Source organism: Rousettus aegyptiacus, unplaced genomic scaffold (genome assembly GCF_014176215.1).
Source record: "Rousettus aegyptiacus isolate mRouAeg1 unplaced genomic scaffold, mRouAeg1.p scaffold_m13_p_3, whole genome shotgun sequence".
Classification (NCBI taxonomy): Eukaryota; Metazoa; Chordata; class Mammalia; order Chiroptera; family Pteropodidae; genus Rousettus; species Rousettus aegyptiacus.
Window position 1 is genome coordinate 43,364,044 of NW_023416306.1, and position 19,246 is coordinate 43,383,289.

The 19,246-nt window shown below is 36.8% G+C and overlaps 1 protein-coding gene across 5 annotated transcripts in view; it reads left to right on the forward strand.

Moving 5' to 3' along the window:
• CEMIP2 (cell migration inducing hyaluronidase 2) overlaps window positions 1-19,246 on the forward strand; it is a 67,930-nt gene that overhangs the window by 13,260 nt on the left and 35,424 nt on the right. For all 5 annotated transcript variants that reach the window (XM_036238526.1, XM_036238528.1, XM_036238525.1 and 2 more), the window contains 9 exons: window positions 2,620-2,962; window positions 6,457-6,597; window positions 7,215-7,776; window positions 10,988-11,157; window positions 14,078-14,266; window positions 15,855-16,024; window positions 17,057-17,269; window positions 17,596-17,801; window positions 17,929-17,998. In XM_036238526.1, the coding sequence (XP_036094419.1) occupies window positions 2,632-2,962; window positions 6,457-6,597; window positions 7,215-7,776; window positions 10,988-11,157; window positions 14,078-14,266; window positions 15,855-16,024; window positions 17,057-17,269; window positions 17,596-17,801; window positions 17,929-17,998 (2,052 nt within the window). In that variant the 5' untranslated portion in view covers window positions 2,620-2,631. The remainder of the gene's footprint in view (window positions 1-2,619; window positions 2,963-6,456; window positions 6,598-7,214; window positions 7,777-10,987; window positions 11,158-14,077; window positions 14,267-15,854; window positions 16,025-17,056; window positions 17,270-17,595; window positions 17,802-17,928; window positions 17,999-19,246) is intronic.

Consider the following 19,246-nt stretch of genomic DNA (forward strand, 5'->3'; position numbering starts at 1 on the left):
TTTCCGCTTCCTCCAGACAAGATTATAGACGATTCCTTCCCACCCTGGTGAGCACTCAAGGATATCTAGTTTAGTCCTTTCTTCATTAATAGATGATCATAAAGGGGTCTTTATTATACTCTCCAATTGGTTGCAGCAGGATGTATTTCATTCTGCTCCTTGGCACATGCCGCATTTTCTCCTATAGCACCTTGAATTGTTCTGTTTTCCCTTTGTCAGGAGCTTCAACTTCATCTAAATAATTACTTCTGTTCAGAAATCAAACCCCATAAACTGCATGTTTTTGACACACAATCTGACTCTGAGCATGTTCTTTGCCCCATGTAAAATCAGCATCAGTTCCTGATTAGATTCTCTGTCTCCAATAATTTCCAGGTTGTTTCAGTCCCACTCATGCTTAGTTGTGGCTTCTCTAATGACAGTATTTTGTGTTAATGGATTTGTTGTAGTTGGGAGCAATTTGCAGATACCCTGTGACTAGGATCTTATTCATTGTTTTCACAGAAGTTGAGGGGGATTAATTATAAGGGTATAGAATGAAGTCAGGGACTCTGAGAATCTCTAGTTGTTAAAGAAGGGAAATAATGGAAGTGGTGGAACATCACATTTCTGAAGCCATTGAGCATGTCTTATGTATCCACAGTCATTGCGATAAGAACTTATGGGATAGCGTGTCTTTCTCTCCCTCCCTTCCTTCCTTCCACTTGGTAAAGAAACAGTAAAGTGTCTTTCAAAACTTATTCTTTCATTCAAAAACTTATAAGTACTTACTATAAAGAATATAAAAAAATAAGAAAGACAGCCCTTGTACAAGTAGAAGCTGTGTGTCAGCTTCTATTAGATAAGAGTCACCTATAGACTAGAGAACTTCTGCATGAAGAATTCCTGAGACTATTACTGTGCCCTTTCAGCACGATTCTGGATTCTGGTTACACCATTAAACTGATTTTTTTTTTTTTTTTTTTAATGATTGCCTCAATTGTTTTTGAAAGACTCTTTAGTGTAATCGTTAAGAGACTGAACTCTAGAGTCAAAATGCTTGGGTTCCAGTCTTGGTTCTCCTATACTATCTATTTAACTTTTCTGGGCCTCGGTTTCTTGTGTGTAAATGAGGATAATAGCACCTATCCAAAGGTTTGTTGTACTAAATGTATTAGATGACTTAATACATGTAAGTTGTTTGGAACAGTACTTGGCAGTAAGTGCTTTGTGAGTGTTAGCTATTTTTTTTTATCATCTTAACTATAATTTTTGAATGTGTACTATTTTTCAAACAAAATCTGAGGATTTAAAGAGATAATGTGGATTTTAGCCTTTCTCACTACATGAATTCTCAGTCAATGGTTAGTGATAATACAAGTAGAAATACTTAAGTTTCTTCACCACAAGGAGAATCTAGTAGGAAAATTAAACACTAAACAAGTTGTCTGCTGCAACTTGTTAGGGCCTCCTTGTGGTTCTTATATGGCATGTAAACTAACTTCAATTTAAAGGACTTAGAATAATGATGCTCAAAGTATGACCACCTGCTTCAGTGATATGCTTTAGAAATGTATAATCCAGGGCTATCTTTGCACCAACTGAACCAGAATTCCTAGGGTGAAGAGCCCAGGAATCTACATTTTTAACAAGCTTCCCTCCGTGGTTCTTATGCACGGAGAAAATTGAGAACATTTGCCAGAGAACAGTGGCCCTCAGTCTAGGTGCTCGTTAGAATTACTTGGCGTAAGGAGACATGAGAAAGATACAGGAGCTTGGGTACTGTCTGAATCTTTTGCAATGTTGCCTTGGGCAGGACTAAGAAAGAGTGGTTATTAGAAGAGGACCAGTGAAGGTAATTGTCCATGTAGTTTATTATTTCAGGCGTCGATATAAGAATGGCCAAACCTGTAGAGAATGTTTTGAAAACTTCATTTGAACCAAATATGATACACATGGAAGAGCTCCACAGACAGGAAAATGTTCCCTAGGATAGCACTTTGCAGCAGCTCTTATGCATTTTGAATTAAAGAAGGAAGGTAAGGGAGATTATGAGAAGGTGGGAGGAAGCAAAGGGGGATTGGGTTACTTGATAGTCAAGATTATGTGCTCTCTTGAGGGTGCTGTGAGGGGTCTGAAAAGAGGCATTTCAAAAGTGTGTTAGTCTAGATGCACAGAAGCAGTGGGCAGTCTTGCTTAATTAAGGCAAAGATAACCTTTCACTAAAGAAGTTATATGCCCAGGGTATGACTACCCATGATGACCTTCCCAGTTAGGAATTTATGATCAGAACACCCTGTGAGGTTATTTTTGGTGGTTTCCATCCACACAGGAATATGAGCTGACTTGGTATTTTCAAGAAGTCATTACAGCAATTACCAGAGGTAGGGGTTGTGGGGTCGGGGATCGAAATGAGGAATTGTTTCTGAATGGCTACAGAGTTTGAGATGATGAAAAAGTTCTGGAAATAGGTGATGGTTGTGTACTATTGCATATGTACTTGATACCAGCAGACTATACACATTAAATGGTTAAAATGGTAAAGTTTTATGTTGTGTATATTTTACTACCATAAAACATAATAAAAACAAACTGTTCCAGTTCTCACATTTCTGAGCCTTATTTTATTTCTTTTCACAGTGACAGTGTATCATGCATGCCACTGATTCCAGGGGATACTCCCCTGCTTTTCTGCAACCTCATAATGGAAACGGCCATCGCTCGTCTGGCTACGTTCCAGGGAAGGTTGTCCCACTGCGTCCGCCGCCTCCTCCAAAGAGCCAAGCTCCAACCAAATACCCCTCCATCAGACACGAAGCCCGGGCCAGCTTTGTTTTCTCATCTGAAGAACAACAAGCCCAGGGAGAGAGCCGAAACCAGAAGAGGCACAAAAATACTTTCATTTGCTTTGCTATTACTAGTTTCTCATTTTTTGTTGCACTCGCAATCATCTTAGGGATAGCTTCAAAATATGCTCCAGATGGTAAGTGCGTGTGCGTGCATGAATGTGTGCATACGAACATATTCTAGGAGAAGAAAGAAGGGAAGGACATAGTAGAATGAAACTTTGAAAAATCTCTTGTTATCTTAAGACAGCTCTAGCTAACAGATGATGTGAGGTATAACTTGTTATGAATGAGAGCAGTTGTTAGAGGAATCCATTGGAAATGATAAAATTAAAGGATTGCTCTTCCTTTCCATTTTGTTGCTTTGTCCCAGTGCTCGAGATGTTCGTAGAGCATTTCTTTTTCAGAATGCTAATATGAAGTCTTTACTGAATTCTTGTGGTAGCACAATTTAATCCTTTGTGCACAGAGGTATGATTTTCAGATTGCCAAAAGTTTTTAGTGATAAAAATCACTGACTGTAGTGATAAACTACTTTTGAGCTCTAAAAAAATAAGCGAAAATAATAATATTTGTGTTCTGAGGTTTACAACTGGCTGGGGAAGCAGTTCCAAAAAGAACCTTGAAATATTTTTGAGGTACCATGTCTATCATTAAAGGAAGACATCCATTAGGAGGCATAAATTCTGATACATTTGTCTAAAAAATCTCTCATTACTTCATAGTTAAACATCATGTAGTGAGGTTTTAATTTTTTAGATGGCCTTTGCTTTTCAAGTTGGTAATATTAATATGTTGGATAATTTTGAAGAAGTTTGTTTTCAGTCAGCCTTAGTGTGGTACCAACGAAGAATAGGCTTATAATAGAATCCCATCCATCCATGTGAAAATCAGAGGGCTCAGGCCTGTGAGAGGTGAAGGAGACAAGAGCTTGGATTGGGCACCATAGTTGTCTGCATTTTCTTATAGTCTACAACAGATTTTTTTTTTTGTCAAATAGGATGCCTCCTTAAATAGATAGAACATTTGAGAAACATTTTACCATTTATAAGACTTACAAATATTATTTTATTTAGTGTTCCTGGCTGCTTTAGGGGTTTTATAGACTTTAGAGTCCTGGGGAGAGGTAGTGTCAATGATTCTAAATAGACCTGAAGTAACAGAGATGGATGTTCATATCAACATCTTTGACCAGGGTAGTAGACCGCATAACAGTGTTGCAGATAACTTGTAACATTGCTTTTCATTGCACATAGCACTGACTTTTCTCTTTTCTCCATCAGAATAACCAACTTAACTGCTGTTGATTCATTCTTTCCAAATAATTTGCAGTAAAGGGATGCTAGGTTAGTGGAAAATTAGAGCTGAAATCTGTGGCTTTAATTGACGTTTTCATATTCCATCTAAGCCATTGAATTGTTGATCTGGTTCCTTGAATCAACATTCTTTAGTTTCATATTTTGGCAGTCAGAATATCAGTGGAAAGATCTGGTATGCTGAAATATTTCAGGGTGAGTCTCACTGTGGTTATTGCTCTTACATAACTTTGACAATGCACGCACTGCTTAACAAGTGGGTAGCCGGGCAGATGGGCCTGGCTGAGCTATTTTTCAGTGCTTTCTGCAGACAACACATATTCTCATTAAATGAACTTTACTGGAAGGAAGCAACCTGGAGCTTGTAGTGTTGGTTCTATGAAACATGCTCTCCCAGGGAATAATTATAAAAATTAAGAGGAATTATGTAACTATTGTGGTAGGCTCTAGATCTCAAAAGACTGGATTTCTTTCTCTGTAGCTGGGTACAGTACTTGTTTCATGGGGCATGCGTTTGCTTCTGATATAACATGATGGAGAATTCCAGCTAGATGTTTAATGAGAAGAGAGGGAGTTAGAAGAAAAGTTCAAGAAATCTTCAGTATTAAGTCTGAACAAATTTAAGAGATTTCTTGTTTCTTTGGTAGGGAAAAAAAGTTTAAGGACTATTCTTGGTATAATAGTGATGATCACTGATTTATCAGAATTAATTATCAATGATTATGAAACTGCTATGAGAAAAATTTAATGAAATAACTGCCAAGGACTCGACTGGTGAGACTAATTTTAACTGTAGTGGTTACTGTTACCTCAGAAAGCATAAGCCTCGGGTAACATGAGTGCTTAGAAATAAGATATATTAGTTCAAAATTGACTAGTGAGACTAATTTTAACTGTAGTAGTTACTATTACCTCAAAAAGAAAGCATAGGCCTAGGGCAACATGACTGCTTAGAAATAAGATAATTAGTTCAAAATGAGGAATTGGAATTTTCTTTGTATAAAAAATAATCTTTTTGCTGTACCCAGTCTCTTTACTTTTTTTCATATTATTTCCCAGTGTGTACCTTCCACCTTCATGATTCCCAAGCATATCTTGCCTATTCCTACCATCGCTTAGTTTAACTATGGGCTCCAGCTTGCTGTTCCAACTGAGCTACTGAATGGATTTGGATAGCAGAGTGTACTTGGATCACCAGTGTTCTTCTTATTTAAATAGTATCCGCCCTTTGGAATCTGGTCTAATGTCACCTGTTTCCCTGAGGCTACCTCAGGCACTTCAACCCTTCCCCTCCTTTCTCTAAACTTTTTTTGCACCTCAAATAACTATCACATTATTCAGTGTTATTTCATACATGGTGGCCTTTTTCCCCAAGCTAGATTATGAACTCGTGTGCGTGCGTGTGTGTGTGTGTGTGTGTGTGTGTGTGTGTGTATAACATTTTAAAATGAATTTTACAGTGTCTAGTACAGGGTGGACAAATCGATCCTCAATAAATACTTGGTTGTTGTTTGATCCAAATTTCTGTGATTTTTCTCTCCTCTTCTTTCAAATTTAGCAGCAACTAAAGGTCCCTTGCATTAAATAGCTGTTGCAAAGCAGAATACTTTTATATTTTAATCATCGCCTACTCAAGAGGCAAATTCTAATTCTAGTAAAGGAGTAAACCTCATTTCTTAAAGGGAAACTTCCCTTATCTCTCATCTTGCTGAGTAATCTTGGGTTTGGCTTCTCTAATCTGTAGTTTCCTCATCTCTGAAAATGAGAAGTCATGTCTTAGGCCATTTGCCTCTTGCAGTTTTTTATTGGGAAAAGGGTACATGTCTGAAGATAGTGATAATTATTTACCAGCCACTGCCTAGTGCACAGGAAGGAACTAGAGAAGACCTGATAGACATATTGCTTAACGATTTCCAGTTTTTGTTTACCAGTATCTTGTGAACATATTTTCTTTTCTAAAACAGCTGTCTAGTGTGAGTTCAAGGACAGTTCACAGTTTTGCCTCTTACTGTTTCTCTCCAGAGGAGATGATTCAGAGGAACTCCATTTTTACCTTGAGGAGCTTGACCCAAAGTAGGTGATGGCAACTTAGGTTTGTGGTGAAACTTTTTTTAACTTGTGAAGGAAGTAAAAGGTTTTGACATATTTCCGCTGGATGAGATGGAATAGGATTTCCATCCTTATGGCAGGAAATTAAAATATGTCAGCCCCATTACTTGCAGATAACAGTAAATGATACTAGTGTTTGGGTTTGGCTAAAGATATCCTTGCATTTTGTTGAGTTGATTGGATAATGCTATTACATTGCTTTATAGAGAATTGCCCAGATCAAAACCCTCGTCTCAGGAACTGGGATCCAGGACAAGATTCTGCAAAGCAAGTTGTCATTAAGGAGGGAGATATGTTCCGTCTGACCTCAGATGCCACAGTGAATTCTATTGTCATTCAGGATGGAGGTAAGTAATGGTCCCTGTCTGTAGGAACTGCAAGGTCGCTCCTTACTAGGTATGAACATGTGATGTTCTTTATGTCGAAAACTATCCTTAGTCTTTAGGATGTGGTATCACTCTAACCACAGAGACGTGAAAAGTTCCTCAGGTGGAACCATAGTATTCAAGAACTAGAAGGGCCTTAGAAATCACTCATCAAGACCTTCAGTCTATAGAAAAGGAAATAGTTCCAGAAGGTGATTTCTCATAATCGAATCTTTGTTACAGTTATGTAGAATGATGAGTTAATATATATAAAAATCAGATTCAGATTTGTAGGCTCTTAGATACTTTCTAGAAATTATTTACCTCTAAAGTGAATGGATCAAAATTCATATGCATGGGCATTTTTAGTGTGTTGAGATATGAGCTCTTCATTTCTTCCTTTACTGTGTTTTGAAAATTGGTTTAATTTTCTAAGCAGACTAATGGTAAATTCTTTTTTCCAACTTAATTATGGATCATTCCCCCCACCTCGCCACCGCCCCCCCCCCCCCCCCCCCCCCGCCAAAGGTGAAATCTTTTTCCTTGTATCTCGGAAAGCTGTTTCAGAAATTGGCTAACACTAGTGTTATTCTCTGCAGGACTGCTTGTGTTTGGGGATGATAAAGAGGGATCCAGAAATATTACTTTGAGGACTCGTTACATCCTGATCAAGGATGGTGGGGCGCTTCATATTGGAGCAGAAAGATGCCGCTATAAATCCAAAGCGACAATTGCCTTGTATGGCAAGTCAGATGAAGGTGAAAGTATGCCAACATTTGGCAAAAAATTTATTGGTGTGGAAGCCGGCGGGACACTGGAGTTACACGGGGCTCAGAAGGCGTCGTGGACATTATTGGCGAGAACTCTGCACTCCTCAGGCTTGATCAATGGTTCCTATGCCTTTGAAAAGGACTTTTCCAGGGGCCTCAATGTGAGGGTCATAGACCAAGACACAGCCACAATTTTGGAAAGCGTGAGGTTTGATACCCACGAATACCAGAACCAGAGCAGAGAACTTGAGGAATTTCTGAGAGTCCAAGATCCAGGACGGATTGTTGCTATAGCAGTTGGAGATTCGGCAGCCAAAAGTCTCTTACAGGGAACCATACAAATGATCCAGGACCGGCTGGGAAGTAAGCTGATCCAAGGACTGGGCTACAGGTGGGCATATCTTTGTGCTTTCCTTCCTATCTACATGTTAGAGTCTACATCTGTGTGAGAGGAGAGCAAAGGTGAAGACACACAACACAACACAGGTTGACTTTGACCATAATGGGCACTCCCAAATATAGGTCTGGTTGCCTCTTGTTCTGAAGACAGGAACCTGGTTTCAGAAACTCTTTCCTTGGCTTTGGTTTATGAAGCACTTTGTGAACTGTAGCATCAGGCTTCTGAAAAGAACAGAAATGTGATACTGAAAAAATGATCAGGCAGTTTAAGGACAATTTACTTCCTCTTTCACTGTCTTTTGAAGTATGTTATATGAAACTCAGGCTAATTGAAGCAACTTAAGAGTTGAAAGATTAGCATTCAATTCCATGCTGAGGAATAAAAATTGTCTTAAAAGCCAGAGGGAGTGGGACATACAGTTTTCTTTTTTCTTTTTTTTTCTTTTTTGGAATCCTTTGCATATTAATTTGATCTACTTGTTTGATTGGCACAGGTCTATGGAGGCCTGGCACATGTGAGGGGGGAGCGAGTCGAAGGACTGGGAAGTTCATCCGGATAGTAGGATTCATTTCTACTATTTATGGTTCTTGTTCCGGTTAACTGTGTTCTCGTTAACTGTGATTTGCTAATGCAGCCCTAAGTCTGGGGAAGTGGCTGGCTCAACATTTAATTGAAAAAACAGAAGCTTCAATTCTGCCAGTTATTCATAGCTGAAAGCAAAAAGAGAATTTCAAAACTAACATGTTGAAATGATTTAATTATTATTATTTTTTGATGGTTGGTTGGTATAATTATTTTTTCCTTTGGAAATTTGGTTGTTGGAATGGAATATTATCTGCAGAAATTTTGGAGAAAGTTAAGAAGAAAGTTGATGAAGAATAAGCCTGTAATGTTTTAAAACTGCTATTTTATCCACCCAAGGGAGTATTTAGGAGGTGCTAAGAGCTGAGTACCCGTAGATGCTTAGATAAAAGGACACTGTCTCAGAGCCCTTGTTTAATCTAGTGGATAAACAGAGACCCAAATAGATGAGGTTTGTACAATGGGCACTGCTGCATCTACAGGCTGTAATGGAAGTGTAAGTAGAAAGAGCGCCCAGATTGGCCTGGGATAGTCAGCGGAGCTTCTTTCCAAAGGCGAGAGGCCTGGAGGATGTTTGCTATCGAGGCGGTGGAGAAGGAGGTTTTTCCAGAGAGTGGGGGACTACCATGTGCAAAACCTCAGAAGTGGCTTTTTAAAATAAAATTTTATTAAATATAATACAAAAACAGAAAAGTGCTAAAAATGAGAATGGTGTGTTAAATGACTTACCGCGATGTCATACGTGGGTAGCTATGGGCCAATTCAAGAAGTGGAACATTGCGAGGGGCCTGGGAGTTCATTTACCATCTTTTGATGCATATGTGCACATATTTCTATATAGTTTATAGACCTAGAAGTGAGGCATGGTCTTTACAAAGTTAGACTCTTACTTTATTTCATTATCCAGTAGTACCAAGGATTGCAACTATTTTTTCTTTATGCCCTTATTGTTCCAGATTTGTGTGATCATGAGCTATGAATATTTTGTGTGACTTATTTATTTTTATTTTTTTTTGGTTACTCTCCCTATTGGTTTCTAAATTCCCTTTAAAATACGGCATCTCATTTGGTGAAGGAATTAGAGTTGTGATCCTTTGCCAACGTTCCATTGCTTTGACATTATCTCCAGTGTACATAAACATACCCCTTTGAAGATAATGTCCTGCTGCATTGAAATTATCCTCAAGTGGAGGAGGGAAGTAGGAGTATTTTGGAGATAATGTCAATAGAATAGAACATTGTTTTATAGTTGCTGAGGCAGTCCTGGTAAATAAGGAAGCCTCTAATATTTTTCCTCTCTTTCTCTCTCACATAGGAGATAATAAATTGAAACATTCTTCATTTGATTCTTTCTGCTGTGTCAAGGAATATAAATAGAGCTATAAAGCATTGTCAGAAGAGTAGCTAATCTAGACAGGGGCGAGTGTGGAATGTATAAGGATGTAGGCATGCTTTGGTTAACTTTTATCTGTGACTATCCGGCCATCTGTCTGGCATAGATTACATTTATTTTTTTCCTAGAGAAGGAAGTTGACGTTTTTCTTTTCATGTTTTAAACCAAGAGTCTTAAGGCAAATTTTCTTGCCTTTTGTCTTTGTTATTGATTGACTGATTTTCATCACAAGCTTAAGCAAGTCCCTGGGATGTTTATTGTAGAAATAAAATAGAAATAAAATGGCATTTTCAAACACAGTGCTTTCAACAAATAGATGTAACATGTAAAATCTGTCAGACAGTGATTCTATAGCTTTGATTTAAGAATGTTAAGAAGCAGGTAACCCAGTGGTTCTCAGCCTTACTTGTGCACCTGAGATTTAAAAAAATCCAGATGCCCAGGGCCTACCTCAGATCATTTACATTAGGATCTCACAAGGTTAGAGCCCCAGGCAATTGATGTGCAGTCAGGGTTGCTAACCACTACTCTAACTCCTAACTCATGGGTTCTCAGTATAGTCACTAGACCAGCAACATCAGCATTAATGGGAACATGTTACACATGCAGGCAGATTCTTTGGCCCCACCTCAAACAGTGGGTTCAGCCCAGCAAACTGATTTAACAAGTGCTCCAGGTGATTTTGATGTCTGTTGAAGTTTGAGAACCACTGCTATAACTCAGTGGTTTTCAAGTGTGGCTACACGTTTAAGTCTCCTGGGAAATATTAAAAACTAGTTCTTCAGTCTGCGCTGGGTCTGACCATTGTTTTATTCTGAAAGCTCCCTATGTGATTCTTTTATGCAGCTAGATTGGGGAACATTGGAGAAATGAAAAGAGAGCAGGTTTTAAAAGAAGGAAAATTAGATAGGTTTGTGGCCAGAGTGATAGTGAATAAAATTGGGTGTGTATCGAAGGAAGTCAGTGATTAATTGAAGTCACAGTCATTAGTGTTTCACCTGTTACAGAGCTGGACAAACAAGGATTTAAAGTCCAGGTGCATTTCCGTCTATGATGATGTTAGTTCAGTCAGTGTTAGGACTTTTGCAACCTCATCTGGAGAAAAAGGTGTAGGAATTGACAAAAAGAAAATATGAGAATTTACTGGTACCTGAACTAACATTGTGTCAAGGATTTGAGTCAGTACCATGACAAATAATCACACGTACATGCTCTTTTTCCTTTTAGGCAAGCTTGGGCTTTGGTTGGTGTCATTGATGGTGGAAGTACTTCTTGTAATGAATCCGTGAGAAACTATGAAAATCATAGTAGTGGAGGAAAAGCTCTTGCCCAGAGAGAATTTGATACTGTGGATGGTCAGAAGTTCACTGTAACAGCTTACAGTGAGTGGATTGAAGGTAGGCAAGTACAGTTTGTACTCTTGTAAAACATTGGTAAGTATTGTGACAGATTTTTTTAGAAGTGATATATTCAAATGACATTCCAGCTAGATTTCTCAACTGGGTAAGGGTAGAACCTATAGTTTCCTTACTGTACTTGATCTTTTAGACTCAGGAGTTCTTTCTTGACTAGATAATGATCTGTTCTAGGTTGGGCATGCCCAACTTGACTTCGTTCATGTTTCTTGAGTATATAACTAGTGGAAATGGATTTAATGGGACTTGGTACCTATTGAATCAATCTGGATATGATAGGGTGAGCTCTCTTTGACAGTGAACATGATTGTACTTTGTGTCTTATCTTCATGCAGATATGTCAACAAATACTACTTTTGAACCCATGCTATAGAAACAAACATCTCATTTTCTTAGCAAATTTTCCCTGGTGATCCAGCTAATACAAATTTGAAAACACAGAATGTACAAAGTAAAAAATTAATCTTTACCCCCCTCCTTCAGAGATATTATTTCAGTGTACATAATCTATTTTTTTTTTATCTTATATTTCTTCTGCTAGTGTTCATTTTGTTGTAACCTGTTTTCCTCTCTTTAAACAACATACTGTAAAGGTATCTTATGTCTTTACATTTTCTTGAACTTACTTTTAATTATAATCCAGCTTTCAGAAGAGCTATAATTTGTTTGAATAATACCTGGCCCTGGGTGTATAGGGTGCTTTTGACTTTTTTCTCTTAAGGATGTTCGCTGTAGAAATTTTTTGCTTACCATTTTGCTGCCAGACTGTTGCCTTCAGGTATGGATCGGCAGCCTCCTGTCTGTGCTTGTCCACCACCTTTCTTAAATATTATACCCAAATGAATGTGAAATGAGTAAGTAAGAGGTGTAATTATCCAGAAGGGCTTACTTTAGACTGGGCTCATACGTCTATTTTTAGCAGCAATGTAGTGTACTATATTACAATTTACTATAAAGAATTTTTGGAAACAGAATGCCTGGGTTCATATTTCAACTTTTTCACTTACTCTATGATGGTGGGCGTTCGACTTTAACTTCCTAACTCTGTTTCTTCATCTGAAAAATGGGGAAAATAATGGAAACTACCACATAGGGCTGCTGTGAGTATCAAGTGTGAAGAATATGAAGTTTTTTAACACCATGTATAGTAAGTACTCAATAAGGATTAGGTATTTTGATGATGCAAACAAGATTTGGGTCAGAGTTGTATATTTTGTATCATTGTAATTAAAGAGTCTTTTGCTTTAAAACAACTAGATAAGTAGAGTTCCTGTTATGTATCAGGGACTTTCACACGTTACTTCTCAGCATAATTGGTGGTATCTCTTATGGAAGAGGAAGCTGGGACCAAGTCTCGGTTTTCAGCTTCCCAGACTGCTGCTTTTTCTACCACATGTGGCTGCCTCTGGCAGAAAGCATTGGTGGGTGTGCATTTCTCAGCAGGAATTTGAATCTGATGAAAAGTTTAGTACAACTGCCTGCAAGATTCCAGGCAGAAGACACCTACTGACAAATTTCAAGTCAGCATTTCCTTTTTTGGGAAGTTTTGTTTTCACGTCCACATTTTGATGACTACACATTCCTGGAGAAGGGTACATTCTAGCTATCCATCGGAGGAGGATGTTTGTGTCCCATATTCTTGATGACTTTTACTTTCTGGAAGAGGTGGAAATTCTCTCCTGGAAGCTGAGAGGATGAACTTATTTCCTTTCTTAACTTCCACTAGTGATAATAGGAGATACTCTTAGGTAAGATTTTCTTCTAAAGCCAGAAAAAAGTGAGGAATTATTGAATAATACAGATCTCCTCATCTAACCTGGATTAAACAAACAAACAAACAAACAAAAAACCAGAAATTCTAAAGATCATTTAAGTCAAAACTTATTTATCTAGTTTTTAAAAGAAACTTTTGCTTAAAAATCATCCTTCTGCCTATTTTTAAGCATTATTGAAAATTATATGATTTTTTTTAATGAAAAAATAAGGCTTCGTTGCCCTATTTTAGATAAACTTTTTCGGCAAGAATCTGAAATTTGGGGTAGTGATTGTTGTTGCTACCAACAATAAAGGTTTTTATTTCCTTTATTTTCTTAACCTGTCTGATTCTTAGGAAAGCAGAATAATATAGAGGTTAAGAAACTGGGCTCTGGAATTAGATTAGCATTCAATTATGGGCTCTCCCATTTTTTAGCTGTTATTCAAACTCCTTGACCTTTGGTTTCTTCATCTCTAATGCATAGTGTATAGTTCCTATCTCTCAAAATTGTTTTGATGAAAGGTTATTATGTGTGCAAAGTCCCAACAACTTTTACAACTTAGCTATTGTTATTGTTGTTATTTAGATAAAATTCTATTATAAATTTTAGTATCTGGATGCAATAAACATAAAAAGTACACTTTACATTTATTAGATATCCTTTTTTTTAAAAAAAAATATATATATATATATAGAAACAGAAATGCAGGGTAGATCACAGTCCAAGGGAACAGAATCCAAGACTTACTTAATTTAGGTTTTATCAGGATAATTGGCTCAAGACTGTAAGATTATCTATATTATTCCTTGTGCCATGCCTAAATTTTCCTTCTTTTGATTCCTCTAACGTAAGTAAATATGTTTTTTTCATTCTTGTCATTACCCTTAGAGTCATTATCTTAAAAGAACACCAGATAAGTTATGTTCCAGTTAGGGGTACATGGGGCTCTTTCCTCTTGGTAGGAATCTGTTTATATTTGTATCTTTTAGTCATTAATATCCTCACAGTGACTTCCATATGGTTATCATTAGTAAAAGTCTGCTGCGTTGTATTTATCTTAACTTTTGATTTGTTAATCAGGGAGGGAGTTGATATTAGAAAAAAAAGTTCCTGCTAATGCATCACTTTCTTGCTTTTTGGTTTAGGCGTCTCTCTCTCAGGTTTCCGGGTAGAAGTCGTGGATGGAGTGAAGCTTCATCTGCTGGATGATGTTAGCAGCTGGAAACCTGGAGACCGGATTGTGGTTGCAAGCACAGACTATTCCATGTACCAAGCAGAGGAGTTCACGCTTCTCCCCTGTCCTGAGTGCAGCCGTTTCCAGGTCAAAGTCAAAGGTATCAGACTGCTCCGAATGCTCTTTTCTTGAGATTTATTCTTGGAGTTATATTTTTCCCTCAATCACCACCACCGCATCCACCATCACCACCACCATGTTTCATGCCTGTTTCTTTGCTTTAAAATAAATAAATAGATAGATAGATAGATAGATAGATAGATAGATAGATAGATAGATAAATAGATAGATAGAGATACGGGCTTGGTGGATCAATTGTTTTCCAAAGTCTTTTCCAACTTATTAATTTTTCACTGACAAGTAATACTAAACTCAGCCATTCAACTTGACTAATTTTTTAATAGTAATTTGTCTTCTTAATTAAAAATAAAGATAATTCTATGGGTTTTGAGTGCTTACTTCCTTAGCAAAAACTAGATCTCACTGATAATTAAAATGGAACCAGAAAGGTATTTTTTATAAGACTACATTTCTTATCATACTCTTGAATAATATATTTTTTTGAGGGAGAGCAGAGCACAATGAGATTTTTCCTGTAAACGGTGTTTAGAAAGAATGGGTGACAATTATTAGGCACTTATTCTGAGGCTGATAATAGTCAAAGCTTCTTCATGCATTGTTTCAGTTATGGAATTAATTGTGCATTTCACTCACTGTATTGCCTTCCTTGCTTCTGTACTCAAGATTATACATTTATGGTACAAAACAAGAGCTTACAGTAACTTTGATAAGTATTCACTCAATGGGTAATTTAGAGCTTAGACATTTGAGGGAAATTATTTTGCTTAAAAAAATAGGACGATTGGCTTACTTGGTACCTTTTCTCTGCGCTTCAGGGTTGTACCTTTCCTTCTTGATAATACAGGGCATAAGCAGAAAACAAAAAACCCCAGAAAACTATGATACATCTGGCATTAATTTTGTTTGGAAATTCCCACTCTTGTTAACAAGTCTACATGATAATGAATCTTCATGATCTCAACTCTTTGATTTATTTGTATTTTTTCCTGAGCTTATACAATAAAGCCATTAGAGAGAAGCTCATTATTAAAGTGTTTCTAAACTTCTAATAAAGGTGGGAATTCAAAAAGCTACACAATAATATTAAAATAAGTGGAAAAAGATGGTAATTTCTGTTCCATTAATGTGAAAATGCAGATTACATTTGCTTTGAAATAGAAACAAAAACAGACACCCTGTTATCAACATCTACAAAACCATCAGTTTTTCTGGACTCACCATGCATTTGGTTCTTCGTGTGTCCTCAGGGGAGTGGAACAAGAACATATGGACAAGAAACCAGAGAGAGATCATAGATTCTTAAGTAGATTCCAGATTATTGCTGCTGTCCAAGAGAGGATTGAGCTACTTCAGGGAAGAGCAAACTCTCTATGTGTGGATTTGACAGTTGGTAGTGAGGGTTTAGGTACCGCGTGGGTGATTTAACAAAATAATCTTTAAAATCCCTGCTTCTTGGGATTCTGTGATTCTGAGGTATTAAAAAATGAAAGCAGACAATAAATTTTGATAACATCTTAAGGTTACAGAATGAACAGGACTGTCTTGTTGACATAAGTTCCATGTTTTCTTTGTTCTAATATTATTTTTTCCTTGCCCACATCCACCAGAAACCCCTCAGTTTCTGCATATGGGTGAGATCATAGATGGTGTAGACATGAGAGCTGAGGTTGGAATTCTTACCCGGAACGTTGTAATCCGAGGAGAAATGGAAGACTCATGTTATGCTGAAAACAAGTGCCAGTTCTTCGATTATGATACCTTTGGGGGACATGTCATGGTAGGCAGAAGAATTTGATGAGTTCTTCGAAACCTTCGTTGCTACATATATTTTTTAAAAACTTTCAAGTTTTGGACTGAGGTCTATAAGGATATTAAAAAGAAATATTTTATTTCTCTACCAAATGGCAAAGTAGAGATTTTAGATGATTAAAAGAGAGAGTTTATATCTTTATTTAGTTGACCTGGACCTATGGTTAAATCATTTAAGAATTTTCTTATGAAGAATTAAATCAATATGGTGGGAAGAACCAATGATATAAATATAAAGGAAAATCATCTTGGTATGAAAAAATCAATTGGTTCTTTTTAAAATATGACATTTTGAAAGGGTAGGCAGTGGCAATATACATATACAAAATATGTTTCTGTAAAAATATTTATATGCAGAATTCTATTCTGTAACAGTATTGAGTACTATGTGGTAAGCTTTGCTCTATGTACTAATTTATTGGCTGTCTGGGCTGCATTTTGGCTACATGTGTTTTAAAATTAGTTTTTGTGCATTGAGTGGGCTATGCTTGTTAGCAACATTTCTGTTACACTGATTTCTGAAGTGTTGGTCAGTGTTATTTCTCTGTTTTGAAAATCTAGTGTTTAAAATATTGGGAGTGCTCCAATTGTACATTACAGAGGAATTTTTAAAAGGAACTGAAGTAAACAATGTTGTGTGCCAATAAAAATATTGAGAGATGATTTAGAAATAACTATCGAACTATAATAGAAATTATAGAAATAAAAGAACAAGATGAGACTGGAACTGACCAAAATATTTGAACAAATCAAAACATATATACAGAAATTATTTCTGCAACTTTCCTGGTTACCTTTTCTTTTATTCCTGATAAGATGCTGTTTCTACAGCTCTTTAAAGCAATCACTTGCTGTTATTAACAGGGGATCTGAAAAATAGGATGCAAAAGACAATAAATGTTTTAAAATGTATTCTCCTTCAGACACTTTCTGTTATAACTATATTTGGCTACTTTCCTATAATGAAATGTATCATAATTTTGGTTACCTTGACTTATAGATAATGAAAAATTTTACTTCAGTCCATCTTTCTTATGTGGAATTGAAACACATGGGTCAGCAGCAGCAGTTGGGACGGTATCCTGTTCATTTTCATCTGTGTGGAGATGTGGATTATAAAGGAGGGTATAGACATGCAACATCTGTAGACGGACTGTCTATTCATCATAGCTTCTCTCGGTGTATCACTGTGCATGGGACAGATGGCTTGCTGGTAAGTAGCCTCATATTATGTTGATGGATATTACTGAAGTAGTTTCCTCTCCTTAATTCTCATGACTTCGCGATTTTATATAAGCTTTGCATGACATATCTTATGCTACCCTGCTTTTACTGGGAATTCTGCCGTTTTTCTGTGGAAAGGAGGCTTACTTTTTTAGCTACCCAAATTATTTTCTTAAGAGATCAATAAAAGCCTCTTCAGATAAGATTAAAACTTCTTTTTGCATTTGTACCGAGCATGCTGCACTAAATAGTGCTTGTTACTTAAACCACAATCAATCTTGTTTCCAATGACATCCTACACTTGTATTTCTGCAGATAAAGGACACCATTGGATTTGACACACTAGGTCATTGTTTCTTTTTGGAAGATGGTGTTGAACAGAGAAATACTTTGTTCCACAATCTGGGACTCCTCACCAAGCCCGGCACCCTCCTCCCCACTGACAGGAACAACTCCATGTGCACCACCATGCGGGAAAAAGTGTTTGGAAATTACGTCCCCGTGCCTGCCACTGACTGTATGTGAGTAGTTGGCAGAGAGAAGAACTCATGTATGATGATCAAGGACTTTGATGTTTGGGGGGTAGTTTTTAGTGGGCAGGATTTTTCATGATGAATATTTAAATCACCTTTTAAAAATACCTTGCAGGGCTGTTTCAACTTTCTGGATTGCTCATCCCAACAATAATCTGATTAATAATGCAGCTGCAGGCTCACAGGTAAATAATATTCAAGTGCTTTTTTTTTTTTTATTATTGTGTTCGTTTGTTTTGCTTTCATGTTTATAAATATTCTCATGTATGATTGTTGTATTACGGATGTAACATAATGTGTAGCAATCTATCTCCAACATCATATTGTTTTCTGGTACTACTTGTTTAGTTGAGAGCAGGATGTGGTTGAGATGGTTCTTCTGTTTCTTCTAAATCTTTTATGTCAGCCTCCTTTATCGTCCTGCAATGACCCTTTGAGTCCCCCAAGGCACCTTACCTCATCCCTAGCGCAGAATATCTTAGATACTCATGTTCCTTTTCTACCTCTGAACCTCTCCTGCATGTGGGGTCTCTGATTCTCTTATGTATGCAGGGTTCCCATACATATGTATGTATTAAATTTGATTTTTTTCTCTTGCTAATCTGTCTCATGTCTATTTGGTTATTAGACCAGTCAGAAATGTGAGGGTAGAGAAAAATTTGTCCCTCTCCTAAAATAACTAGTAGCCATAATTAAAAATATTCATAGTAATAAAATATTTAACTTTTTATAGCATTAGATGAATTTTATATTGCTCTATTTTATTTTTTTTATCAGTGAAGTAATCATTTAAAGTAATCTTTATGTTTTACTGGACTATTTTTAATAAAAAAAGTTCATTTGAAATGTTCAATAATTTCTATATCATGAGTTTTATGAGTCAACTAATTTAAATTTAGCTCACCTTTCCATTTTTAGATTTTCATCTTGTTCACCTGGTGCCCATCAAATATGAATAATAGACAGAAACTCTATGTCGATATTAAATACCTCACGGTAAAAATGAGAAAAAGACCTGGCCAAAATTAAATAAAGAGTTATGCAACTGTCCCAGTAAAATGATCTTGTCAATGTAAAAAAAAAAATAAAAAATCACTTATGGCAGTGCCTCTGAGTATAGCAAGATATATGCCAAACAGAGGAAAAGAGATGGGCTAATCTTTAAGGTTATGTCATCTCCAGGGTTTAATTTCATTGTGTGATGTATAGTCTTTCTGGCTTATCCTATTTAAGTTAGATGTGGCCAAGTAACTGATCATTTCAGTTTTTAATGTTGATGAGCAAAGAAAATTTTAGCTTTTCTTTATGAGAATGGATTATCCTGCAGAATATTATGACAATTATCACTCTGATCAAGGGGTACCTCCTTTGTTAACTGCAGGGATCATGTACGCTTGAGGATTTCATCTCCTTGGTAAAGCAGCTAAACTCAA